At 41.7% G+C, this 27,764-nt stretch overlaps 1 protein-coding gene across 1 annotated transcript in view; it reads left to right on the top strand.

Annotated features, from left to right (window-relative positions):
* Window positions 1-27,764, top strand: part of hydin (HYDIN axonemal central pair apparatus protein) — an 869,275-nt gene that overhangs the window by 567,788 nt on the left and 273,723 nt on the right. The window contains exons 33-40 of the mRNA XM_072547579.1: window positions 6,782-6,909; window positions 13,783-13,977; window positions 14,319-14,468; window positions 15,355-15,594; window positions 18,064-18,238; window positions 22,731-22,916; window positions 24,885-25,049; window positions 27,299-27,469. Coding sequence (XP_072403680.1) covers window positions 6,782-6,909; window positions 13,783-13,977; window positions 14,319-14,468; window positions 15,355-15,594; window positions 18,064-18,238; window positions 22,731-22,916; window positions 24,885-25,049; window positions 27,299-27,469 — 1,410 coding nt within the window. The remainder of the gene's footprint in view (window positions 1-6,781; window positions 6,910-13,782; window positions 13,978-14,318; window positions 14,469-15,354; window positions 15,595-18,063; window positions 18,239-22,730; window positions 22,917-24,884; window positions 25,050-27,298; window positions 27,470-27,764) is intronic.

The following is a 27,764-nucleotide window of genomic DNA, read 5'->3' as shown; positions in this document are numbered from 1 at the left end:
ATTCAGGTCTTTTGATCCTAATGATATCTAAACTATAAGACACTTTATTAGCTGTTAAAGGATATTCGAACCAGAATTAGCTGATTCTGAATTTGTTTAAAATCAAAACTCCCTGGAGTATAAATATCTGCTCACGCTGTCCAACATGTGTAGTTTATCATTCATTTATTCTTCACCATATCAGCACAACAATTGTATTCATTTTTAACCCTCTACACACTGCAAATAAGTTACAGTTTGGTCTGTATGTCTGAATCTAGAATATGAGTCTTTACCCCAAAAGTATTCTTGTTAAAATCTTTTTGGAGTCATTACAACTGGATGACCTATCCTTCATTTGCTGATACATAGAGTCATAGAGATGTCCAGCATGGAAACAGACCCTTCAATCCAACTCGTTCATGCCGACCAAATATCCCAACCCAATCTAGTCCCACCTGCCAGCACCTGGCCCATGTCCCTCCAAACCCTTCCTATTCATATACCCATCCAGATGCCTCTTAAATGTTGCAATTGTACCAGCCTCCACCACATCCTCTGGCAGCTCATTCCATACATGTACCACCCTCTGAGTGAAAAAGTTGCCCCTTCGGTCTCTTATATATTTCCCCTCTCACCCTAAACCTATGCCCTCCAGTTTTGGACTTCCCCACCCCTGGAAAAAAACTTGGTCTATTTATCCTATCCATGCCCTCATGATTTTATAGACGTCTATAGGGTCACCCCTCAACCTCTGACACTCCAGGGAAAACAGCCCTAGCCTATTCAACCTCTCCCTATAGCTCATAATGCTTTAAACTAATTGGAGAAGTGGGGGTTTTGCACAATGGCTATTTGGATTACAATGCCAAGAGTGGGACAGAGTGTACAAACATAGAAAAACAGTGGTAAATAAGATCAGAGAGGGAAAAAGTGATAAAAAGGGCAAAATCAATTACTCTTCTCTTCAACATATGTAGAATTTGGAGCAAAATAAATGCTTAAATACAGATTAAAGGCTGTGATCTTATAGCCATTATGGAGGTGGTAACAAGGAGATCAAAGCTGGGAACTAATTTTTCAGCAGTATATGATATTTTGAAATGTCAGACAAGAAGGAAAGCATGATGGAGGTAGCATCATTAATACAAAATAATTTAGTGTAATAGAAAGAAATGATCTTGGAATGGCAGATACAGAATCTATATCAGTGAGATAGAAGTAAAACATGAAAGAAATCCCAACTAGGAGTAGTCTATAGGCCTCCTAACAGTAGCTATGTGGTAGGCCAGATAATAAATCAGTAGATAATGAGGACATGGATGAGAGGTAGTATATTAATCATGGTTGACTTTAATCTTCATGTAGATTCTTCTTATTCATTCATGAGACTTTAGTGGCTAGCATTTATTGCCTGTCCCTAGTTGCCCTTAAGATGGTGGTGAGCTGTATGCCAGATGCTGTGAGTTGACCCACAATGCTCTTAGGGAGGGAATTCCAGGATTTTGACCCAGCGACTGTGAAGGGACTGCGATATATTTCCAAGTCAGGATGGTGACTGGCTTGGAGGGGAATTGCAGGTGGTGGTGTTCCCATGTACTTGTTGCCCTTGTTCTTCTAGATGGATGTGGTCGAGCATTTGGAAGGTGCTGGCTAAAGGTTTTTGAATAATTTTTGCAGTGCATCTTGTAGATCGTACACACCACTGCTACCGAGTGTTGGAGGTAGAGGGAGTGGACGTTGGTACGTATAGTGTTAATCAAGCAGGTTGCTTTGTCCTGGATGGTGTCAAGCTTCTTGAGTGTTGTTGGAGCTGCACCCATCCAGGCAAGTGGGGAGTATTCCATCACACTCCTGACTTGTGCCCTGTAGATGGTGGACAGGCTTTGGGGACTCAGGAGATTAGTTATTCGCCACAATATTACTAGCCTCTGATATGCTCTAATATCCACTATGTTTATGTGATGAGTTCAGTTGAATTTCTGGTCAATGGTAGTCCCAAAGATGTTGACAGTGGGGGATTCAGTCTATTGATTGTCAAGGGGCAATGGTTAGATTGTCTTTTACTTGAGGTGGTTATTGCCTGGCATTTGTGCGGTGCGAATGTTTCTAGCCCCTTCTCAGCCCAAGCCAGTATCTCGTTGTATCTGAGGAGTCGAGATTGGTACTGAACGTTGTTCAGTCATTAAGCAGTTGGAAAAGTCAGATTGACAGAGATAGCCACAAGGAAGAATTGAAAGGATTAAGAGGGCAAAAATAGAGTATATTAAAAAAAAGCTGTGGGGAGTGTACAGACTGATTGTAAATGTTTCTGTCGGGATGTGAAAAAAACCAGTGAAAATAAATGTAGATCCATTAGAGTTAGAAATGGGGCAAGTTATAATAGGGAAGAAAGAGACGGCAAACTAATTTACTACATATTTTGGTTCTGTCTTCAAAAAGAAGACACAAGTAATGCTCCAAAAATGTTGGGAAACACTGAGTCTAGTGACAGGGAGGAACAACTAAAGGAAATCAGTATTAGTCAAGAAATGGTATTGCAGGAATTGATGTGATTAAAGGCTGGTACTGACCAATAATCTACATCCTAGAATACTTAAATGTGTGGCCTTAGATATAATACATGGATTGATAGTCATTTTTCAAGATTCTACAAACTCTGGAACAGTTCCTAAGGTAAAAATGACCCATCAATTGTCAACTTACGTCATTTGATTTCAATGCCTAGGATTAACTAAAATGGTTTCAAAAATGGCTCGGTTTCAACCCAAAAAACACAAAATACCCACATTGATCACCTGTTGCAGTTGAACCAAGGTCATAAATCCACAATAAATAAGACCTAGTCTGAACTGAATTTAACATTTCATCAGAAAGACCGAAGTCAGTCAGTCAGATCTGTATCTCCGTTTGAATTGCATATTTCTGGCAGTTTCATATATCATACAGTCATAGAGTCCTACAGCATGGAGACAGGCTGTATGGCCCAAACTGGTTCAGGCTGACCAAAATATCCATCCACGGTAACCCCATTTCCCTGCATCTTTCTAACCTTTTCTATCTATGTATTTGTCCGAATGCCTTTTAAATATTGTTATTGCACCTTCCTCAACCACTTCTGCTGGCAGCTCATTCCATATGCATACCACCCTCTGTGTAAAAACGTTGCCTCTCAAGTTTCATTTTATTCTTTCCCCTTTAACCTTAAACTCAATTCCCCAACCCTGGGAAAAAGACTATCACCCTTTCCATGCCTGTCATGATATTACACACTTCTATAAGATACCCCCTCAGTCTCCTAAGCTCTAATGGAAAAAGTCCTAGCTTATCCAACCTCTCCCTGTAACTCAGACCATTGAGTCCTGGCAACATCCTTGTAAATTTCTCCTGCACTCTTTCCAGTTGACTAGTATCCTTTCTATAGCAAGGTGACCAGAACTGAACTTAATACTCCAAATGCAGCCTCACCAACGTCCTGTACAACTGCAACGTAACTTACCAGCTTCCTTATTTAGTGCTCTGACTGATGAAGGCCAATGTGCCAAAAGCCTTCTTCACTGCCCTGTCTACCTGTGACTCCACTTTCAGAGAACCGTGAACCTGAACTCCAAGGTCTCTCTGTTTCACTACACTCCTTAATGCCCTACCATTCACCATGAAACTCCTACCTTGATTTGACTTTCCAAAATGCAAGACCTCACACTTATCTATATTAAACTCCATTTGCCATTTCTTGGCTCAGTTCTCCAGCTGATCAAGGTCCTGCTGCAATTTCCAATATCCTTCTTCACTGTCCACGATACCAACTATTTTAATGCCATCTGCAAACTTACTATTGATGTCTTGTACATTCTCATCCAAATCATTGATATAGATAACAACAGCAATGGGCCCAGCACCGACCCCTGAGGCACTCCACTAGTCACAGGCCTACAGTCTGATAAGCATCCTTCCACTATTACCCTCTGCTTCCTACCATCAAGCCAATTGTGTATCCATTTTTCCAGCTCTCTCTGGATTTCATACAATCTAACCTTCGAGCATCCTACCATGTGGAACCTTATGAAAGGCCTTACTGAAATCTGTACAGACTTTGCTTACTGCCCTGTCCTCATCAATCCTTCTGGTCACTTCTACAAAGAACTCCAACAAATTTGTGAAGCATGATCTCACATGCACAAAGCCATGCTGGCTATTCCTAATCAAATGTTGTCTTTCCAAATACATGTATGTCTTATCTCTCAGAATTTTCTCAAGTAACTTACCTATTATGGATGTTAAACTTACTGGTTTATAGTTCCCAGATTTTTCTTTGCAGCCCTTCTTGAATAAGGGCACAACATTCACTACCGTCCAGTCTTCTGGGACCTCACCCGCGGCTAACGATGATGTAAGAATATCAGCCAGGGCACCTGCAATTTCTTCTCGAGTCTCTTGCAGTGTTCTAGATATATCTGGTCAGGACCAGGAGAATTATCCACCTTCATACATTCTAATACATCCAACAGCATCTCTAATATGGACTGTTCCCAAGATATTACCATTAACTTTCCCAAGTACCCAAGTCTTCATGTCTTTCTCCATGGTAAACACAGAGGCAAAATATTCATTGAGGACCTTGCCCACCTCCTCAAGTTCTACACATACATGTCCACTTTGGTCCTTGAGGGGTTGTATTCTCTCTCTAGTTATTCTTTTTTCTTTAATATACTTAAAAGAACCTCTTTAGATTCACCCTAATCTTCTCAGCCAAGGCTATCCCATGCCCCTTTTCGCCCTCCTGATTTCCTTCTTCAGTAAACTCCTGTATTCCCTGTTTACCTCCAGGGGTTCCCTTGATCCCAGCTGCCTTATACCTGAGCCATGCCTCCTTTTTTCTGGTCAAAGCTTCAATGTCTGTTGTCATCCAGGGTTCCCTGTTCCTGTCAACTTTGCCCTTCGCCCTCAAAGGGGCGGCATGGTGGCTCAGTAGTTAGCACTGCTGTCTCACAGCGCCAGGGACCCGGGTTCAATTCCAGCCTCGGGTGACTGTCTGTGTGGAGTTTGCACGTTCTCCCCGTGTCTGCGTGGGTTTCCTCCAGATGTTCTGGTTTCCTCCCACAGTCCAAAGATGTGCAGGTTAGGTGAATTGGTCATGCTAAATTGCCCATAGAATTAGGTGCATTAGTTAGGGGGAATGGATCTGGGTGGGTTACTCTTCGGAGGGTCGGTGTGGAGTAGATGGGCTGAAGGGCCTGTTTCCACCCTGTAGGTAATCTAAAAAAAAGCATATAGACCTTGATCTCTAGCTGTCTCACTTTTAAGGGCCTGCCAGAGGTCCTTTTACCTGCAAACAAATTATTCCAATCAACCCCTGCAAGCTCCTGTCTAATTCCATCAAAATTCCCCTTACCCCAATTTAAAACTTGAACCTGTGACCAGTTTTGTCCTTCTCCATAACTATTTAAAAAATAATAGAACTATGGTCACTGGTCCCAAAATGCTCCCCCACTGTCACCTCAGTCACCTGTCCTGCCCTATTTCACAAGAGTAGGTCGGGTTTTGCCCCTTCCTAAGTAGGACCCTCTATATACTGCTTGAGGAAATTTCATCCTATCTAAGCCGTACACTCTATGGCAGTCCCAGACTATGTTAGGAAAATTAAAATCCCCTACTTTGACAACTATATTGCTCCTGCAAGTCTCCCCAGTCTCCCTCCAGATTTGTTCCTCTAATTCCTGTTGACCATTTGAAGGCCTGTAGTACACCCCAGTACATCACCATCACCACTACGTTTCTTAGCTCCACCCACAAAGCCTCACTGGATGAATATTCAGTTATTTTGTCCCTGATTACTACTGCGATACTCAACTCAATCAAAAATGAAACGCCCCTTCCCTCTTGCTACCACCTCTATCCTGGCTAAAGCACCTGTACCTGGCACAGTAAGCTCCCTTAGTCACATTTCTGTGATGGCTATAATATCCCAGTCCTACATACCTATCCATGCCTTGAGTTCATGGCTGTCAGTCTTCTTGTACTGAAATAGATGTAATTTAATGCAACAGGCATACTTTACTCCCTGTCGTGTTCCAGCCTGACCTGTGTCTTCACTTTACTGTTTCTGATTAGTGTATCTCCTTGCAGCCTTGCACTTGCCTCCCTGCTGTTGAAGATCCCATCTCTTTGCCAGTCTACTTTAAACCCTCCCTTGTAGTGCTGGCAAACCTGGCTGCCAAGATATTGATCCCCTTCCAGTTCAGATGCAGCTCATCCTTCTTGGACAGGTTACCTCTGCCCCAGAAAAGATTGCAATGATCTAAAAATCTGAATCCCTGCCCCTGCACCAATTCTTTCGCCACGTATTCATCTGTCATATCCTCCTGTTCTTACCTCCACTAGCACGTGGCACTGGAATTAATCAAGATAAAAGACTTGTCTTTGAGGACCATAATTATTCTCCTCATACTACATTCCGGGTCTGATTTGCCAAGCAGAGCATCAGAATGTCTCAATCACCTCAGAACTCACTCCTGCGTATTTATTATTCTATATGTAAGTCATTAGAGAACTTAGTCAGATCTCAGACTTTAACTTCCTCAGAATAATTCAGTTACTGGAAGTACATCATGACTTTCCCAGATACAAACATTCTACTTCCCTTGTTATGCAACATGTGGAAAGGCATTTGTACATTAAAATAGAAATAAAACTCGATATTCTCACCTTGTAAGTAACTGCTGTCTATTCTAATAATGATACCTTACAGGTAAAGTGTAGGTATTTGTCTTTCCTGATTTTCCTGATGTGATTTGTACTGTAGGTTTCAGCACTGAGCTGAATAAGGTGAAGAATCTACCCTATTGTGAAACAGAGACTTTTGAAGTACGGTTTGACCCCCTTCGTGCAAACCTCAGTATTGGACCTACGAAAGTTTTGATGTCGATACAGGTGTGTAAAAGTCATCGCTCCCATTTTTCAAAGATCTGGTTTTATTTAATCCCTTTGCATATTTTTGTATTAGAATACTTTGAGGTTGGCATGATGCATTATTTAGTGCAGCAGTTTTCATTTGCTGTGCTATTCTGAAGCAGAAACGCTGTCTGTCACTCTTGCAGAAACTTGGCTCCTGTCATTATTTTATATCAAAATGCGACCAAATCATGTCATGTACCAGAGAACAGTTGGCATCTGTGATTCTTCACACAGTGGGGTACTTTGATTTTTAGCACTGCCCCAGTATGGGGAGGATGATCAAAAGCTGAGTCATCCTGACACCTCTCACACTGTTTAGAAAACAATATTGGCAGACCCAGGGAGCAGCATCCTGTTTGCATCTCTCTTGCAGCTGTCGTCTCTGCTTTGGATGTTTTTCTTGGAATATTTGCAATCTTATTTTTGGGCGATAATGATCACAATAGCCTTTCCAAATTAAATCTTGTGTTTTCAGCAGGTGAAACATTGCACAAGTAACCTGGACAATTTCAATTGACGATGATAATTCTTCTTTCACACTTTGCAAACAGTTTAACAGCTAGTCAACCTGAAAAAGTAACGTCAGAGGATATTAAACTAGTTGTTGAGAGTGGGAAAATTAGCACTGTACCTGTCTAGAATTAGTGTGGGATACAGGGGAGTGGCAAGTCTACTGCCCCTTGAAATCTGTTCCTGATTCAAATTGAAATGCCAGCAAGCAGTGATTATTGACAGTGATTTATACACCATAAATAGCTGCTACAGCTATGTGAGTGTGTTTGTCTTAAATAAAACGTGTTTAGCAGGATGCAGTATAAGTTAGCTCTGCAGGCTGAGCTCCATACATCATGATAGGTGGGGCCCATCCATTTGCTGGTCTGTGTCACTCACCGATTTAATCAGTTCTTTTTTGGGTTGCCCTTTCAGCTGAGGGAGATATCCTTCACGAAAGGAAGCCTGTCGAGCAATGTCAGGTCTAACTGGGGTGTGTAGTAATGGAAGACTCACTGTTACTGTCTTCTGCTTCTTATTCCAATAAAGTACACCAACAGTTTCCATCCCCAGCAATCCTTCCAGATGGAACCTGTAAGTTCCCCACAGAAAAAAACTCCAACCAGGGTGTTGATGAGGAAACACTGGGATTGTAACATTCTTGCACCTGATTATTCTACAGTTCATACATGGGAATCCTGACAGATAATGATAATGCATTACTCAAAGTTCAAATTTAACACTAATATCTTAATTGCCATCACTCACAATTTATAATTTGACCAGTCATACAAGCTAGCCCCATTTTGATAGCCCCAAAAACCATGTTGTTACATTCTCTGAGCTGATTTTTATTTTTACATTTTCAGCTGACCCCCTTTCTCAGCCAAGAACATGCTACTCTTACATTAATAATCAGAATTAGTTTTGCATCCCATGCAATGTATCTTTTGCTTGTCTTATAACTGACGACCAAGAATCAAGGAGACAATGTAAGCTGTGTTGTGAGGATGTGGAAGAGTTTATAACAGACCCACTTTTGCATGGATGCTGATGACATTTCAAAATAGTGACCACCTACACCCATGTCAGTTGCTCACTTTTAAGCTTATCCTGTAAATTGAACCTCTGCTTTTAGAGAGAATTTGTAAGGCTTCAGAGGTTATGTATGCCGATATTCATGGTAAGTTTAAATAATACAATCCTTCCCGTAACAAAACGCCCTTTACAGTTAGCCAGAAATACAGCACAAAACATACCATGTTCTACTTCCCTGTGCAGCTACAGCAGGTTCTGGTACAGGGCTGTATTTGAGCACAGCAGCACACAGACAACCCTCAAGATGATCCTAACAGCTATTAATGGTGAATTGGAGTGGCCAATTCCTTTGCTGAATGTAGCTTTAGCAACTGACCAGACTCCTTGATTAGGCAACAAACCATAAAATGATTTTTATATCTTTTTTTCTCCAAGGTGCATGGGGTATTTCATTGACAAGATCATACTATCCTATTACAATCGATCTTACGCTACTGTTGGCCAATGGGATGTCTAATTCTTTGGTCAAATCACCATTTTAGGCATGCCCATGGCAATGTCCACATACTTCGAACTCATTCAGCATTTCCAAGTTCTCATGGCTATTGCAAGCTCTTTATCATTCCTTATTTCCTACTAATAAGATAATAAAATGATCCAAGCTTTTTAAGTTTATGAATTCTTACAAATATTTGTTTGGAGAATTCAAAGTTTCTCTAAGTTTCAAAAAAGAACAACAGTTTTGATAATGTCAGTCTATGTTACTTTGTCTTTCGCAAGACCTTCAAAAACATTTATGACCAACTTCCATTTTCTGTAACATATGAGTCTTTTACCGTTGTGCTTTCAGAAACCTGTAGGGAGGATATTCATGTTGAAGATATAAATTGCAAATAAAAAATTTGCCAATGTTGCAATCCCACCTCTATGCTGGCAGTACCAGCCAGTGGGAATTTTATCAGGGGAAAGTGAGGTTGAAATGCAGTCAGACCTGCCACCTCTTTTACTGGCATGGAGATGGACCAATCCTGGTGAAGCCCAATAAACTGTCAACTTCTGCTGCCATTGTTGTTTTGTGAAAGTTTTAGAATATCTGCATTAAATCTCTTTGAAGGTCCAGGGTGAACTTTGACCCATGAGTACTCAGTGAGATCACTGCTGGCCGGCATCCTGTTATAGTTGGCCAGTTATTTTGGGATTTTTTTATCTCCACCCTTACAAAATCTGAATGCATTTGTTTTTTTTTAATGTGTCATGGGATGTGGGCATCGCTGGCTGGGCCAGTGTTTAATGCCAGTCCCCAGTTGCCTCCTTGAACCGCTGCAATCCGTGTACTATAGGTAGACCCACTTATCATTAGGGAGGGAATTTGATCCAGGAACGGTGACATATTTCCAAGTCAGAATGGTGTATGCCTTGGAGGGAAACTGACGGGTGGTGATGCTCCCATGTTTCTGCTGTCCTTGACCTAACTGGAAGTGGTCAAGAGTTTAGAAGGTGCTGTGTAAGGATCTTTGGTGAATTTCTACAGTGCATCTTGTCAATAGTACATATTGCTGCTACAGAGCATTGGTATTGAAGGGAGTGAATATGCCAATAAAGTGTGTTGCTTTGTCCTGGATGGTCTTGTTTCAGCTGCACTAATCTACACAAGTAGACAGAATTCCATCGTATACCTATCATATAGTTGTACCTGTACTAACTGCTGTGTACATCCTGCCACAAGCAAAGGTCGAGGAAGCTCTGAATGTGCTGTACTTTGCCACTAACACCCTGGAAACGGAGCACCCTGAGGCCCTGTTTATTGTCACTGGCAACTTCAATCAAGCCAATCTAAGGAAGGTGTTGCCCAAGTACCACCAGACCATTACCAGCGTCACCAGGGGCATGAACATTTTAGACCACTGGTATACCACTGTGAAGGATGCCTACCGCTCCATACCCTGCTCTCATTTCGGGAAGTCCGACCACAATGCTGGCTTACAGGCAAAAGCTCAAGCAGGAGACTCTCTCGTGGATACAGGTCCAGTGCTGGTTGGAGGAGGCAGAGGATCAACTTCAGTGCTGTCTGGAATCAGCTGATTGGGCCATGTTCAAACAGTCCGCAGGTACCTTGTACGAGTCACAGACTTTATCAGCAAGTGTGTGGAGGACTTCATACTGAGGAAGTCAATCTGGGTGTTCCCCAACAGGAAACCCTGCATGAATCAGGATATCCAGGACTTACTAAAAACCAGGCATGAGGCCTTCAGACCAGGAGACCCATTCAAATATAAGGAATCCAAGTATGACCTTCGCAGAGCCATTAAGACAACTAAGGACCAATACCAATCCAAACCAGAGACCCAGACAGACACTTGGCAACTATGGCAAGGACTGAATGCCATCACAGGTTCTAAAAAGCGACAGTGCTAGATAGTAAACGATGACATATCCCTCCCCAGATCATCTCAATGCCTTCTATGCTTGCTTTGAGCAGAAGTTCAGTAGAGAGGTAACACAAGTCCTGACGAACCTATCCCACCAGTCAGTGCATCAGAGGTCAGATCAGTTTTCCTTCGTGTGAATCCAAGGAAAGTGATGGGACCAGACGGAGTACCAGGCTGTGCACTTAGAGCATGTGCAGATCAACTAGCAGAGGTCTTTTCGGATATCTTCAGCCTCTCCCTGCAGTAGGACACTGTCCCTGCATGTTTCAAGAGGGCCAGCATCATCCCTGTGCCTAAGAAGGCTCATGCAGCATGTCTCAATGATTACTGCCCAGTGGCTCTGACTTCGGTGGTCATGAAGTGCTTTGAAAATCTGGTCATAGCATTAATCACCTCCAGCCTCCTCACTACTCTTGACCCTCTCCAATTTGCCTGTTGGACCAACAGATCCATGTCAGATAACATATCACTTGTTCTTCACTCCTCCCTAGAACATCTTGACACCAAGGATAACTACGTAAGAATCCTATTTATTGATTACAGTTCAGTCTTCAATACTGTTCTTCCCCTGAGACTGATGACTAAGTTTAGTGATCTCGGGCTAAGTCCACTCTCTGCAACTGGATCCTCAGTTTTCTGACCCACAGATCACAATCAGTGAAGATTGGGAACAGTATTTCATCCTCACTAACACTCAACACTGGACCCCACCCGCCCGCCCCCCTCGCACTAGGGGTGCATACTCAGCCCCCTACTGTACTCACTATATACCCTGTACTGACTGCGTCGCCAAATACCAAATGAGTGCCATTTACAAGTTTGCTGATGACACCACCATATTTGGTTGAATCTCAGAAGTCGACAAAACAGACTACAGATGGAAGACCTGGAAAAATGGTGCACTGAGAACAACCTAGCTGTCAGTGCCGGCAAAACCAAGGAACTCATTATTGACTTTCGGCGGGATGTTACTCATGTTTCCCTACACATTAACAGCACAGAGGTGGAACGAGTGGGGAGTGTCAAGCTCCTGGGAGCGATCATCCACAACAAGCTTTCTTGGACTCTTCATGTGGATGCACTTTTTACAAAGGGCCAACAACATCTCTCCTTCCTCAGGTAGCTGAGGAAATTTGGCATGACGGCGAATACCCTTGCCAACTTTTATAGGTGCGCCATCGAGAGCATTCTGTCTGGGTGTATCACTACCTGGTATGGCAACTGTACCATTTAAGATTGGAATCAGTTACAGAGAGTGGTGAACTCAGCCCAGACAATCACAAAGGCCAACCTCCCATCTATAGAATCCATCTACCAGGCCAGAGGCAAGGAAAGGCCGCCAGCTTTCTCAAAGATCTATCCCACCCTGGCAATGTTTTTCTACAACCTCTCCCACTGGGGAGAGAGTACAGAAGCCTGAACGCACGCACCAGCTGGTCGCGTAACAGTTTCGACCCTACTATTGTTAGCGACTCACAAACTCTTAACATTTGCCTGTGTCTGTGTTTTTGATCTTGCTGCGGTTTACCTATTATTTTCTTATCTATTTTATTTAATGATGTGATCTGCCTGTATTGCTCGCAAGACAAAGATTTTCACTGTGCCTCAGTACACATGACAATAATTTAATATACCTGACTTGTACTTTGTAAATGGTGGACAGAGTTTGAGGAGTGAGGAGGTGAGTTACTTGCTGCTGCATTCCTAGCCTCTGACCTGCTTTTGTATCTGCTATATTTATACGGCAACAGCACAAAAGTGGGATTAATCTAATGCCAGAATCATTGTCTCAGTAGTCTGTACAAGGGGAAAACATTTTTAGATTAGATTACTTACAGTGTGGAAACAGGCCCTTCGGCCCAACAAGTCCACACCGCCCTGCCGAAGCGTAACCCACCCATACCCCTTCATCTACATCTAGATATACCCCTTACCTAACACTAGGGGCAATTTAGCGTGGCCAATTCACATCTTTGGAGTGTGGGAGGAAACCGGAGCACCTGGAGGAAACCCACGCAGACACGGGGAGAACGTGCAAACTCCACACAGTCAGTCGCCTGAGGCAGGAATTGAACCCGGGTCTCTGGCGCTGTGAGGCAGCAGTGCTAACCACTGTGCCACCGTGCCGCCCACTTTTAAAATGTTAGAAGTGCTAACTTCACCAATGAATGCTCAGGTCAATGGTTTCACAGCTTTCTGCTCTCTCAATGAAAAATGTACCCATTACATGGAGAATTTAAAAGAATAGCCAAAATTCCATTTCTGATTCTTTCCATCAGCTTCCTTACTTTTGCAGGTTTTGTCTTAGCTGTCGCTGGGTTACAGTTCCATGATGACAACTTGATGGGGTTCCTTGCTTATGGCACAATTACTCTTCAGTCTAGATTAGAGTGGTGCTGGAAAAGCACAGCAGGTCAGGCAGCATCCTAGGAGCAGGAAAATCAACGTTTCGGGCAAAAGCCCTTCATCAGGAACAATTTCTCTTCAGTCAGTCTAGTTAATTGCAGGCATCATTGAAGACATCAGGACAGAGTCTGGTCCTTACTTGAGGAGTACACACAGACTGATCATCAGACACAACTGGATGGTGCTTGGTTGGAAACCCAAGGGAATCTCTCTCTGGTTAACTTAGGGTACTTGAAGTTAGTCTTTCTGTCTTTTTTTCCAGTTTTTCCATTGAAATTCCTGTTTCCAAGAGGGACATTTTTGTTTAGTTTCTTGGTGGCCAAGTGATTTGAGGGAATTCACTTAAAAATAACAAATATGCCTTCGGTATCTGTGTCTCAAATGTATTTTGAGTCTGGTTCAGTCGAGAGTGAAGCAGAAGATGATGAAGATAGTTGATCCATGCTGTGAATTAATTTACTTATACATTTAATGTTTTGTTTAGGTTATAGGTGGGCCAACAGTGAATGTAATCCTGAGTGCTACAGTGACCATGCCTGGCTTAACCGTCTCCAGTGATCACCTGGACTTTGGCACTGTGCAATGTGGGCAATGTCAGGTTATGACCATTCAACTCCACAACCACCTGGATGTAACCTGTGAATGGTTTTTCACTGATACCAGTGTTGTAAAAGAGAAGGTAATGAAAGACTTTTCTGTTTTACAATAAGATGCAGGTATTAATAGACATAAAGAAAGGTCCACTTATGGATGAGTCTAAATCATAAATATAACACAAGTAGTAGTACCTACAGAAAGAAAATCAGGAGGACTTTTATCTGGAGAGTGGTGTGAATGTGAAACTCACCATGGCATAATATATAAGGTAGATGACTTCAAGGGGGAGCCAGAAGGTGGAAGTGGGTTATAAATATGTTGCCAAACGGCCTCTCGTTGCTGTAAAATTCCATGTCAAATATGTTTTATTGACTGCTACTTGTCATATTGTTTATGCAGTTTTGGGTTTTGTCATTTAAATAGCTTGATAAGCATGTTCCCCTGTACCTGCGATCCAAACTACTGAAGGAGCTGAAGCAACCTTCCTATGTATTCCGCATGTCGCCAGCTTGTGGTGTGCTGGAGGCTGGGGCGAAAGTGAACGTGCAGGTGACATTTATTCCTGATGAGGAGGTGAGTTTCTCAAAGACAAGAAAGAATAAAGTATCAGCCTAAAAGTCTGATATTCAATGCAGTTTCTGTTAGAAAATGTATCAGTAATAATTCTGAATAGGTTGATTACAAATTATGTGCAAGCTTCCGATCACAGTTCAATTGTTGAGCAAGGTGCTTTCCAGACAACTGAATGAGGGAAAAGCCAACCTAAGCAACCTGTGCATGAAAAGAGCAGGCATTGGTTTGGATGGATATCCAGAATTAGCCGAACTTAGAAATGCTGTTTAAGCAAGCTCTGAGACAAGCCTGTTGAGATATCCACAACTGTGAGTGAGAGCCAGAAAAATGAGAAGGATTCCAGAGGATGCTTTGGTGTAAATCGTCCATCCTTTATCACATCTTTGAACCAAAGAATGGTACAGCACAGAAGGAGGCCATTTATGGTATCTTGTGCTGGCTCTTGAAAGAACTGTACAATTTATCATACTGCCTCTGTTCTTTCTGCATAGCCCAAATTCCTTTTTGGAAGTTACAACTGAAATCACTTCTACTGCATTTACAGTCAATGCATTCCAGATTCTGCAACTCACTGCAGAAAAAGAAATTCCCCAAGTTTCCCCACTGGGTCTTTTGCCAATTAACTTAAATCTCTGTTCTGTTATTATGGATTCTCCTGCCAGCAGGAACAGTTTCTCCCATTTACCCCATCAAACCCTTCACATATGTTGAACACGTTACAGCTGGTAATATAAGCACGAGTTACAAGCTGGAGTAGGTCTTATAAAGAGTAACATCTTTGTAGTAACATGACTATTAACAAAAATGTTTTTATGAATTAATATGCATTTAAATGTTAGCACTTGTTGCAAGATGAGAGTTGATTATGTTTTCTTCTCCCTGGCAGAAACGTTATAAACATCGTTTGATGTTGAACTTCTCACAGAGCAGTAACCAGGTGCTGATCACAGCCATTGGCCAAGGACTGGAGCCTCGACTTGAATTTTCTACAACTTTATTGGAACTGGGTCCACTTTTACCTTACAGTACAGAGGTCGAAGGGATAGTGATTGTAAAGAATCCCTGCACTTTTCCCATTGAATTTTATTCAGTGGAGTATGATAACAATTACTTGGAGGAAGAAAAGGTATCTGGAGAGCTGACAATATTGAATTGCTTAGATATATATGAGTGGGCATTCATCCTCACCAATGAGGGGGATAAATTGATGGAGTGGATCATTCACCTCTAAGAGAACACATGATTTAATTCCATTGATTTTATCAGAACCACGCTGCAAATCAATCCAGTTCCCATCCTTATTCCAATGCCAGCCCCTGTCTCAGCCCGGTTTACAATCCCTTTGCAGCCTCAGCTCAAGTTCCCTGTCTCATTCCCCATCTCAGCCTCAGCCTCCTCTCAGTCCAAACCCAATCTTGGTTCCCTTTCTGACTCCACGTGACTCCAAGCCCATGTTCATCTGATATCCACATCTGCAATAACCAGTAAATTTGTCCTTTAGACAAGTGATCAGAAGCTGTGGAGATATTAGGATTAATCATTGCCTGATTGGCTAAGATACAAGTTAAGGTTAAAGAATCCCTTTTTGGTACTATGATGGGTTACCAGTTGAATCACAGCAAGTTCTAAAATATGATTGAGTGACAGTTTTACGGCTTGTATTATGAATATGTAAACAAATGAAATTTTAATGTGATCGAAACAAGTAGATGGAGAATCAAATAGTATGCAACATTTAAGAGTGGCCTTATCTGAGCACACTCCCTATTAAATTCCTTGGCTCCGGAGTGTTGCGCTCCTGTTATTTACTGAACTAAAGAGTTTCACTTTAATTCCTGTATTCAATTTGGCAAAACAATTATTTCTTTTACATGTGTTTTTGGCAATATTAAATGCCAATAAAGGATTTCAGATTTACTAAGTCAGTGAGCATCAGGTTTTACTTTGGAGACATTCACATTGAAGACTGACTTTCGAGGAATATCGATAGGAAGTCATTAACTTTGGAGGTGTGTTTAAAAGCAGGTTGAGGAGGTGATTACAGATGAGTGGAAGCTTTATTTTTGTTACAGACATACTTGGAGGTCAAAAGAAAATCAAGGTTAACAAGTTTTGCGAAGATTTGTAGCTCAGGTTGAGGTTTTGGATGTAGGTTTGGCACTGTGGTTGCTGCAGCAGGTAGTTGCTGGCAGCTCAAAGCTCACGATGTTGCTGCTCTAGGATTTATTTGGTTATCTCCACTAAATATGGAGCTAATCCCAGAAAGATCTCAGTGACTATGGAAAGCTTAAAGGTTTTGCTGGGTGGTATGTACAAACAAGTCTGAAGGATGTGGTGAATGTGCACTGTGGCCAAAGTTCTGATGTGGCTTTATATTGACAAGGTAGTTAGCTCAGAAAGGCAGATTAAATATAATCAAGAGTGTGATGCTGGAATAGCACAGCAGGTCAGGTGACATCCAAGGAGCAGGAGAATTGACATTTGAGGCAAAAGCCCTTCACCAGGAATGAGGCTATGAGCTGAGGGGCTGGTGCCATTTATCTCACGGCCTACAAACCTAATTCCTGATGAAGGGCTTTTGCCCAAAACGTTGACTCTCCTGCTCCTCGAATGCTGCCTGACCTGCTGTGCTTTTCCAGCACCACACTCTCGATTCTGATCTCCACCAACTGCAGTTCTCACTTTCTCCAGAGTTAAAATCAACCTAGCTCATGTCTGAACTCTGCTCTGTGTTGACCTGTCATTTCATTTAATATGAATGGATACAATTTCGAATTTTTAAACTAAAGCATTTTTAGGGCTTTACAATGAATAATGTCAATGTTATTGTGGGCTGTTCCAAGGAGTCAAAGGGTTTTGCTGCTTGGAACTTTTCTTTATCATTACCATTACCCAAGCTTCCCTGCAATACTGCATGATACAATGACATACAGCAATAGACATGGATTAACCATGTTAGCCATGGAGAGGAAGGGAAGGGAGGCTACTCAGAATGGGAATTAACAGCAAGTTATGCTGAACATCTTTGAATAGAAAAGTTAGAGCAGTGTTGAGGGAGGTCTGGGAATATGTTCCATCAAATCTCCATATTGACATTAGAATGTGATATGCATTTACTGTACTCGGAAAGCTGCTGGAGAAGGGGAGAGTGTTTTAAATGATATAGAAGCAAAATTAGAGTTAAATTACCTAAATTTATATGTGTTGTGTCTGAATGCAGGCAGGACTGAGATAAGAAACTGCCAGTTCAGGGAGTACACATACTCCAGTATTCTGTGGTATAATTCATTAAAACAGCTATACTAGACAAAAGTGAGGACTGCTGATGCAGGAAACCAGAGTTTAGATCAGAGTGGTACTGGAAAAGCACAGCAGGTCAGGCAGCATCCGAGGAGTAGTAAAATCGATGTTCTACCTGAAATGTCGATTTTCCTGTTTCTCGGATGCTGCCTGACCTGCTGTGCTTTTCCAGCACCACTCTGATCTAAGCTATATGCTACTACCTGTTGGTTAAAATATTTTGTTAAAAGAGCACACTTAAAAAAAATTGAAACCTCCTTAATGCTGAACCCTTTGCTTCACTTTTACCTGAAAGGTTCTGAGGATGATGAAGGGCTATGGCTCAGATAACATGTTGTTGCTGCCACCAAGACAACCAGGCGAGAAACTTCCATTTGAATTATTGGATTACTACAAAGAGCAAAGCCTAATCCGAGAAGAACAGGAGCAAGCCAAGAATAGAGCCATGGAAGTCACTGAAGGTGAAAATGGTATGTGCTCAGAAGTAAATTGCACACTGAAACAATTTCCAGTCATTTTCTGTCCAAGTACAACTATAGCTTAGAAGTTACTGTGACTGATATTACTTTATCCATACTTTGCAGGTTTATATAATGTAAGTTTTCTCAGAATTTTAATGTAACCATGAGTAATAAACCTGCTAGTCAATTCTGAAACTTCTTCATTTTATTTTTCACCCCTTTCCATGTCTCTCCTTAAAATCAAGTTCATTGATCAAATTTACAATCATATGTCTAAGCATCTTATCCAGCTCAGTGCCAAATGTTGTCTGATTACAGAGTTGATTAGTGTCATTACTCTTACTCCAGAACTACAGTGGGCAAGATTTCAGCCCTGCTCCTGATAGTTCTGTGGGTGTAGAATGAAGTTCAGAAACGCATACTATTTCCCTGGTCTATTCTGTCCTTGCACTTGTAAAGTGAGTGATCTTTTGCCCCTATCCCCAAACCGCAGCTGAACACCATAGTACCTAAACTGCTTCTATTTCCCAAAGATGTAACCACAGATGCCCTTGGGTGGCTAGTGGTACCATCCTCCTAGACCCCTCCAAAACTAATGTTTCCCGACGTAGAGTATGTGTTTTTATCTTCAACCACTACAACCTGAATAAAAAGTGAACACTTAAAGTTAGGCCTGCATTCTCCTGTCAAACCTGCACCACTAACTTTATCCTCACTTTTTTTTATGTTTCTTCACTTGTTGTATGGCACCATGGTCATCCCCACTTCAGCTCTTTCAGAGGGCTGCAGTGGTACCTGACTTCAGCTTGTGGTACTGTTGTCATCCCGGTCACCATACCCCAGTACAAGTTCATTCACATGATATGCAACTTCACCAAGGTATGAATCAATTTTAAAGCTCATCACGATTTATCAGCAGCTGCCACATTGAAATAATTCTGCCCTAACCCTAATCCACCTCCTGTGAAAGATGAAGATCTTCAAGAAAACTGCCGTTTAATATATCCCAGTATTTTTTTTCCTGTCCAGGCAGTGCCAGCATTTCCTATCCTATCTTTCTTTGCCCATTAAAGCACCATTATAAAGCACTCAATGTATGATGTCCAAAGTGCTTTACAACCAGTGAAGCTTCTGTTGCAATGTTATAATGAAGATAACTTGGCAAACAATTTATGCCCAACATGGTAAAATAGGTAACAATGATATAAAGAGGCAGTTAATCTTTTTTGCTCACTTAAGGGCAGAAGAAGCCTCTGTTTTAACTACTGATCAGATGGTACAACACTCCCTTCAGGGACTACATTCAGAGATCAACACTATGAATGAAATAGAAACCATGACCACCTTAGAGCTAGAACAAACAGAGTTGTTATCTCTAGTTTGTTATCCATGCCACGTGCTGGCGAGATGAGAAGTAGAGAGAGCAGTTGAACACGTGGTTACAGGGATGGGAGAGGAGGGAGGATTCAGACACTTGGATGATTGGGGCTTATTCTGCGGTAGGTGGGACCTTTACAAATGTAATGGTCTACACCTGATCCAGATGGGTACCAATAATCTGGGGGGGATATTTGCTAATGCTCTTCAGGAGGGCTTAAATTAATTCAGCAAGGGGATGAGAACCTGAATTGTAGCTCCAGTGTATAGGAGGTTGAGAGTAATGAAGTTACGAATAAGATTTCAAGGTCGTAAGAGTGTACCGGCAAGCAAGAAGGTGGTTTGAACTGTATCTACTTCAACGCCAGGAGCATCCAGAATAAGGCGGGTGAACTTCCAGCATGGTTGGTACCTGGGACTTCAATGTTGTGGCCATTTCGGAGACATGGATACAGCAGCAACAGGAATGGTTGTTGCAGCTTCCGGAGTTTAGATGTTTCAGTAAGATCAAGGAAGGTAGTAAGAGAGGGGGAGGTGTGGCAAGTGCAGTATTATAGTGGCAGAAAGGATGTTTGATGAGGACTCATGTACTGAGGTAGCATGGGCTGAGGTTAGAAACCAGAAAGGTGAGGGCACCCTGTTGGGAGTTTTCTATTGGCCTCTGAATAGTTCCAAAGATGTAAAGGAAAGGACAGCAAAGATGATTCTGCATAAGAGTGAAAATAACAGGGTAGTTGTTATGGCGGCCTTTAACTTTCCAAATATTGACTGGAAAAGCTATGGTTTGAGTACTTTAGACAGGTCCGTTTTTGTCCAGTGTATGCAGGAGGGTTTCCTGATACAGTATGTAGACAGGCCAACAAGGGGTGAGGCCACATTGGATTTGGTACTAGGTAATGAACCCGGCCAGGTGTTAAATTTGGAGGTAGGTGATCATTTTGGTGATAGTGATCACAATTCAGTTACGTTTACTTCAACAGTGGAAAGGAATTGGTATATATTGCAGGGCAAGAGTTATAGCTGGGGGAAAGGCAATTATGAGGTGATTAGGCAAGATTTATGATGCATAGGATGGGGAAAGAAACTGCAGGGGATGCGCACAACTGAAGTGTGGCGTTTGTTCAACTACTGTGGTACTTGATAAGTATATTCCTGTGCAGCAGGGACGAAGTGGTCAAGCGAGGGTACCACGGTTTACAAAAGAAATTGAATCCCTTGTCAAGAGGAAGAAGGAAGATTATGTTAAGATGAGGCATGAAGGCTCAGCTAGGGTTTTTGAAAGTTACAAATTAGCCAGGAAGGACATAAAGAGAGAGCTAAGAAGAGCCAGGAAGGGACATAAGAAGACTTTGGCAGGTAGGATCAAGGAAAACCCTGAAGCTTTATATTGGTATGTCAGGAATACAAGAAGGACTAGAGTAAGATTTGGGCCAGTCAAGGACAGTAGTTGGAAGTTGTGCATGGATTCTGAGGAGATAGGGGAAAGCTCTGAATGATTATTTTTCGTAGAGTCGATGGGATTGAGGTTCATAAGGAGGAGGTGTTAGCAATTCTGGAAAGTGTGAAAATATTATTATCATCTGGAAAGGAATAATTTGATTAGTAGTAGTCCACTTGGTTTTGTGAAGGTAGTTCATGCCTCACAAACCTTATTGAGTTCTTTGAGAAGGTGACCAAACAGGTAGATGAGGGTAAAACAGTTGATGTGGTGCATATGGATTTCAATAAAGCATTTGATAAGGTTCCCCCACGGTAGGCTACTGCAGGAAATACAGAGGCTTCAGGTGATTAGAGGTTTGGATCAGAAATTGGCTAGCTGAAAGAAGACAGAGGATGGTGGTTGATGGGAAATATGCATCCTGGAGTTCAGTAACTAGTGGTGCACTGCAAAGATCTGTTTTGGGTCCACTGCTGTTTCTCATTTTTATAAATGACCTGGATGAGGGTGTAGAAGGATAAGTTAGTAAATTTGTGGATGACACTAAGGTAGGTGGAGTTGTGGATAGTGACAAAGGATATTGCGGGCTACAGAGGGACATAGATAAGCTGCAGAGCTGGGCAGAGACATGAAAAATTATGAGGTGATTCACTTTGGAAGGAGTAACAGGAATAAGGAATATTGGGCTAATGGTAAGATTCTTGGTAGTGTGGATGAGCAGAGAGATCACTGTGTCTATGTGCATAGATCCCTGGAAGTTGCCAACCAGATTGGTAGGGTTCTTCAGAAGCTGGATAGTGTGTTAGATTTTATTGGTAGAGGGATTGCGTTTTGGAGCCATGAGGTCATGTTGCAGCTGTACAAAACACTGGTGCGGCCAAACTTGGAGTATGGTGTACAGTTCTGGTCACTGCATTATAGAAAGGATGTGTATTTAATCCACTATCCACGTATTGGAAAAGGTACAAAGGAGATTTACCAGGATGTTGCCTGGTGTGGAGGGAAGGTCTTGTGAGGAAAGGCTGAGGAATTTGAGGCTGTTTCATTAGAGAGAAGAAAATTAAGAGGTGACTTAATAGAGACATACAAGATGATTAGAGGATTAGATAGGATGGACAGTGAGAGCCTTTCACCTCAGATGGTGATGGCTAGCCTGAGAGGACATAGCTTTAAATTGAGGGGTGATAGATATAGGACAGATGTCAGAGGTAGGTTCATTAGTCAGTGGTGTGGAATGCCCTGCCTGCAACAGTAGTAGACTAAACAGGTTTAAGGGCATTTAAATGGTCATTGGACAAACATATGTAATAACAATGGAATAGTGTGGGTTAGATGGTCTTCAGGTTGGTTTCACAGGTCGGCACAACAACGAGGGCTGAAGGGCCAGTGCAGCGCCGTTACGTTCAATGATTCCCAAACTGACACAATACAACTAATTGACTCTAACACTCCTGAAGTATACAATACTGCTTTAATTACTACTGAACATTTCCATGAGAGAAATGGCAGCCTGACACCTAATTCTATCCACACAATCATTACATAATTGCTATAAATCTCAAACTAAAACTTTCTGGCTGATTTCAGATTTTCTGAAATCAGATCACTTGAAAAATATTATTAAAATCTGTAACTGTTTCATTTTGGATATGAACTCAACATGAAATCTGACTGATTTCCCTCTAGATCAGAAAGAGAATGAAGTGGAGGAGCTGTCTGATCAGATGGAAAAGCAGGATCGGTTGGTACCTCCAGAGGTAGCCGCGCTTGTCAGTGAAAGTGAGGCCTCTTCAAGACCAACAACAAGCCCAATGTCAGAGGACAAAAAGGAGCCTGAAAACCAAGTAACTGAAAAAGCATTAGAGGCTAAAGGTACAAAACCAATTAAGTAGAATACAACACCAGGTTATAGTGTAATAGGTTTAACTGGAGTTAAACCTGTTGGACTATAACCTGGTGTTGTGTGATTTTTAACTTTGTACACCTCAGTCCAACACTGGTATCTCCAAATTACATAGAATACAGTTAAGTACTCAGTTTAATTTTTATTAAATTGAAAACTTTGCTTAAGTTTAAATATTCATGTTCAGAGAAATTATTCTTGTATGTCAAATCTTTTAAGTTTTGCTTGGTGGATTCTCCCTGATTTCTTTTCTATGAAGTGTGGAGTCTTCTTATGCGAATACACATTAAAAAAAAACTGAGCTCTTAAAGTTTCTCAACTTCTAATAACCTGCAAATTTCTAACTACAGTTTCATGGTATAGAAACTATACAATCTGCAATTCTGCTGAGGCAAGTTATTTCCTGAATTACTTTGAAAAATTCCTTTCTAAGAGCAAAACTGTGCCTGTATCTGACCATTAGATGTCCTTTAAATTGTCCTAAAAATATTTAATCTGCAGATTTTCTTACGTAAAATCAATTGTTAATATTTTGAACTGAATACACTCACAGAATCAGTATCTTATTTTTATTAACACTCGGAGTTTGCAGTCACCTGCTGTGACATACTGAATCAGGTTACTGTTCCAGAAGGATTGTTTGACCTTGCTTTTTTTTAAAGAGTGTCCCTCATAAAACTAATCATGCGTATTGGCCACTATTTTGAAATCCAACCTTTAAAATTGATACTAATGTATATAAGACACACTTCAGCACATCCACTTATATAAGAACTGGCAGCAGGAGTAAACCGTCTGGCCCTTTGAGCCTGCTCCGCCACTCAATAAGATATGGCTGATCTCTTCATGGACTCGGATCGACTTAGCCGCGCTATCTCCATATCCCTTAATTCCTTTATTGTTCAAAATAAAAATTTATCTTTGCTTTAAAACATTTACTGAAGTAGCGTCAACTACTTCCCTGGACAAGGAATTCCATAGATTTACAGCCATCTGGGTGAAGATGTTCTTTTTCAATTCAGCCCTAAATCTGCTTCTTCTAATCTTGAGGCCATGCCCTCTTGTCCTAGTTTCATCTGCCAGTGGAAACATCCTCTCTCCTTCTTTCTTATTGATTCCCTTCATAATTTTATATGTTTCTATAAGATTCCCCCCCCCGCCATTCTTCTGAATTCCAATGAATATAATCCCACTCTACTCAGTCTGTCCTCATCAGCCAACCCCCTCCACCCCGGAATCAACCTAGTCTGCATGCCTCCAGTGCCAGTATGTCCTTTCTCACAGTACATTATTTCTGACTTGGCATGACGAATACAGTTAATCATATTGTTGATTTACCTTGAGTGTTTTTAAACAAAGTTTATAGTTTGTGCTTTTACTGAGGGCCTCCTCTGAACAATGAAGTGATGTAAGGAAGAATCTCTGGTTGTGTATTACACGTGTGAGCAGTTATTCAGTAGTGAGATGGACCATTTTCTTAAGGAGACAGTTTCGAATATGATTTTGGGCACCTGACAATTCCTGATTACTGGTTCAACTGGGACAAAGGAGCAAGGAAGTAATTGATCTTTATCTCGCTATGGGTGTGTTCAAATTGAATTCTTGTTGGTCTAGTTGAAATGTGCTCTGACTGGATCAAGAGAAGTAGGGAAGAGTGGGGAAAGGGATAACAATTTTGATTGGGGAACTAATGAAAATAGAAAGTGCTCTGGTAAGTGGCAATATTGTGATTAGGATAACTGGTGGTTGTTTTTGACCAACACAGACTCAATGGGCCAAAAAACCTTTTCCTGTGCTGTCGGCCTCTATGATTGTATTGTTTTGAAAAGTCCATGCCTGCACTCCTGATTAAAGTTTCATGTGTAAGATTAAAGAAGCTAAGGAAGTTATTTTGTGAAAAAGGAGATTTACTTGAAATATTTGTGTATTTGGTGCAGCAGAGAAAACAGATGCTTTTATCAATGTGGGCGTTGGAGAACTGGAAGTTACTCCTGTATCCATGGCTATTGGCAGGTACCTCGGACTTGACCTGTCCCCTGAGGGATGTGCTGCTCGAAACCGCAGAGGCATTGCCATCATAGTACATGGAGCTCCTGCCGCAGGTACAAGTAAATTCCATCATGAGCCCACAGTCCACAGCACATTATTAAATTAACAACTCAAATTAGACATAATCTGTAAGTTATCAGTAATTCCATCCAAATCCTTTTTGTTCTGCTTATGGGTATATTATAGGATCCTCTTCCTTTCCTATCAATTTCATATTTCCAGCTCCATAAGTACATTTTCTAATATTTGTTCGCATTACAATCTTTTGGCATTTAATCTGCACCACTATGTAAAATGGCAAAAGAATATTAAACGCTTAAAACAAGTATTATTACAATTTACATGTTCTTCTGGTACTCAGTATTTGACTCCAGTTTTCCTAAACTGAATCAGTCACATTTGCCTGCATTTTGTCCATACCCCTCTAATCACAGGGTTATCGAAATGTCTTTCAAATATTGTATTTGTACTCACCTGCGCTACTTTCTCTGGCAGACCGTTCCATATACGCACCAACCTCTATGAGAAAAAGTTGTCCTTCAGGTCCCTTTTAAATCTTTCCCCACTCACCTTAAAACTATGCCCTCTCCTATTCTGGGGAAAAGGCCTTTGCTATTCACCTTGTCCATACACCTTATGATTTTGCAAACCTCTATAAGATCACTTTTCAGCCTCTTATGTTCCAGGAAACAAATCCCAGCCTATACTTTGGGGTGGCACACTGGCTCAATGGCTCAGTGGTTAGCACAGATTCAATTCCAGCCTCAGGCAACTGTCTATGTGGAATGTGCACATTCTCCCCGTGTCTGTGTGGGTTTTGTCCTGGTGCTCCAGTTTCCTCCCATCAGATGAATTGGTCATGTTAAATTGTGCATAATGTTAGGTGCATTAGTCAGGGGTAAATTTAGAGTGGGGGAATGGGTCTGGGTGGGTTGCTGTTTGGAGGGTCGTTGTGGACCTGTTGGGCCAAATGGCCTGTTTTCATACTGTGGGGAATCTAATCATCCAGCCTTTTCTTCTAACTCAAACCCTTCAGTCTCAATACCATTCTTGTAAATCTTTTTTGCACTTCTTCCAGTTTAAAAACATAATTCCTATTATAGGGCGACCAGAATTGTACGCAGTATGCCAAATTCTTGTACAGCTGTAACATGACGTCCCAACTCCTGTACTCAATGCCCTGACCAAAGATGGCAAGCATGCCAAATGTCTTCCTCACCAATGTGTCTACCTGTGATGCCACTTTCAAAGAACTTCATACCTGCACCTCTAGGTCTCTCTGTTCAACAACACTTCCCAGGGCCCTTCTATTAATTTTGAAAGTCCTGCCTTAGTATGTCTTCCCGAAATGTAGCACCTCGCATTTATCTAAATTAAACTCCATCTGCCATTCCTCAACCCACTGGCCCAATTGATCAACGTCCTATTATAACTTAGATAATCTCCTTCACTGTCTGCTATCCTACCAATTTTGCAGTCATCTGCAAACTTACTAACCATGCCTCCTATGTTCTCAACCAAATTGTTTGTAGACGTGATGAATAACAATGGACCCAGCACTGATCCTTATGGAACACAGCTGGTAACAGGCCTCTGGTCTGAACAGCAAACCCCTACCACCACTCGGTGTTTCCTACCATCAAGCCAATTTTGGATCCAATTGGCTAGCTGCCCTTAAATCCCACGTGATCTAACCAGTCTACCATGCAGAACCTTGTCGAGGCCATGTAGATAATGTCTTCTCTGTCTTCATCTATCTTCTTGGTCGCCTCTTCAAAAAACTCAGTCAAGTTTGTGAGACATGAGACATCCCTTCCGAACAGCATTGTGAGTGTACCTGCATATTATCTGTAGCTGTTCAAGAAGGTCATTCAGCACAATTTTCTCTGAGGAAATGATGGATGGCATTTAGCAATGACACCCAAAATCCATGAAAAAATGTTAAAAAATTGCAAGCTTCTCGATTTTCAAGGTTTACAACTGGCTCTAATCCTCAGTTCACCCAATATTTACCATCCTCACATTTATAGCTGGGTGCATTGGAGAGAGATCAAAAGCAGGACCTTTGACTAAACTTTCTCCTCCTCAACCTAGATATGCTACAACCATAATGGTGGCTCCCTTTGTGTGACTGAACAGTGAAAGGAGGTTGGTTGGGCAGTGGTTGGTGCATCTGGTTCAGTGCCTCTACCTATTGAGCCATCGAGGAACGAAATCGTGCATAGATAATTTGAAGATATTAATTCGATAAAGACTCATGCTTGTCTTTTAAAATCATATCATATGTTTTGTTTTGTTACAGGAAAGACAAACACTGCTGTCTTTCTTGCAAAATATTATGGAGCAGCCTGTTTGGTTATAGATTCTGTTTTACGGGAAGCGATTTCGAGTGGTACCACAGCTGCAGCTACACGAGCTCGTGAAGTGTGTACAAAAGCTGCTCTGGATCAGATGCTGAGGGATGCTGAAGAAGGTAAAATAAGTTTGATAATAATATCATTTTAGTTAAACGTGGTCAATATCCTGGGTCCACAGTTGCCAATTCTGGACCACACATCACATGATCTCCATTTTCCCATACTTCCATTATTAGTCCCACACAAATCATAAAATCCCTAGAGTATGGAAGCAGGCCGTCTGGCCCATCAACTCTCCACTGACCCTCTGAAGTGCATCCCACCCAGACCCATGGCCCAATACTTGTCTTTTCCATAGCTAATCTACCCAGCCTGCACATCTTTAGACTGTGAGAGGAAACTGGAGGACCC

This window comes from Chiloscyllium punctatum, chromosome 26 (genome assembly GCF_047496795.1).
Source record: "Chiloscyllium punctatum isolate Juve2018m chromosome 26, sChiPun1.3, whole genome shotgun sequence".
In the NCBI taxonomy this organism is placed as follows: Eukaryota; Metazoa; Chordata; class Chondrichthyes; order Orectolobiformes; family Hemiscylliidae; genus Chiloscyllium; species Chiloscyllium punctatum.
This window is presented reverse-complemented; position numbering and strand designations above follow the sequence as displayed.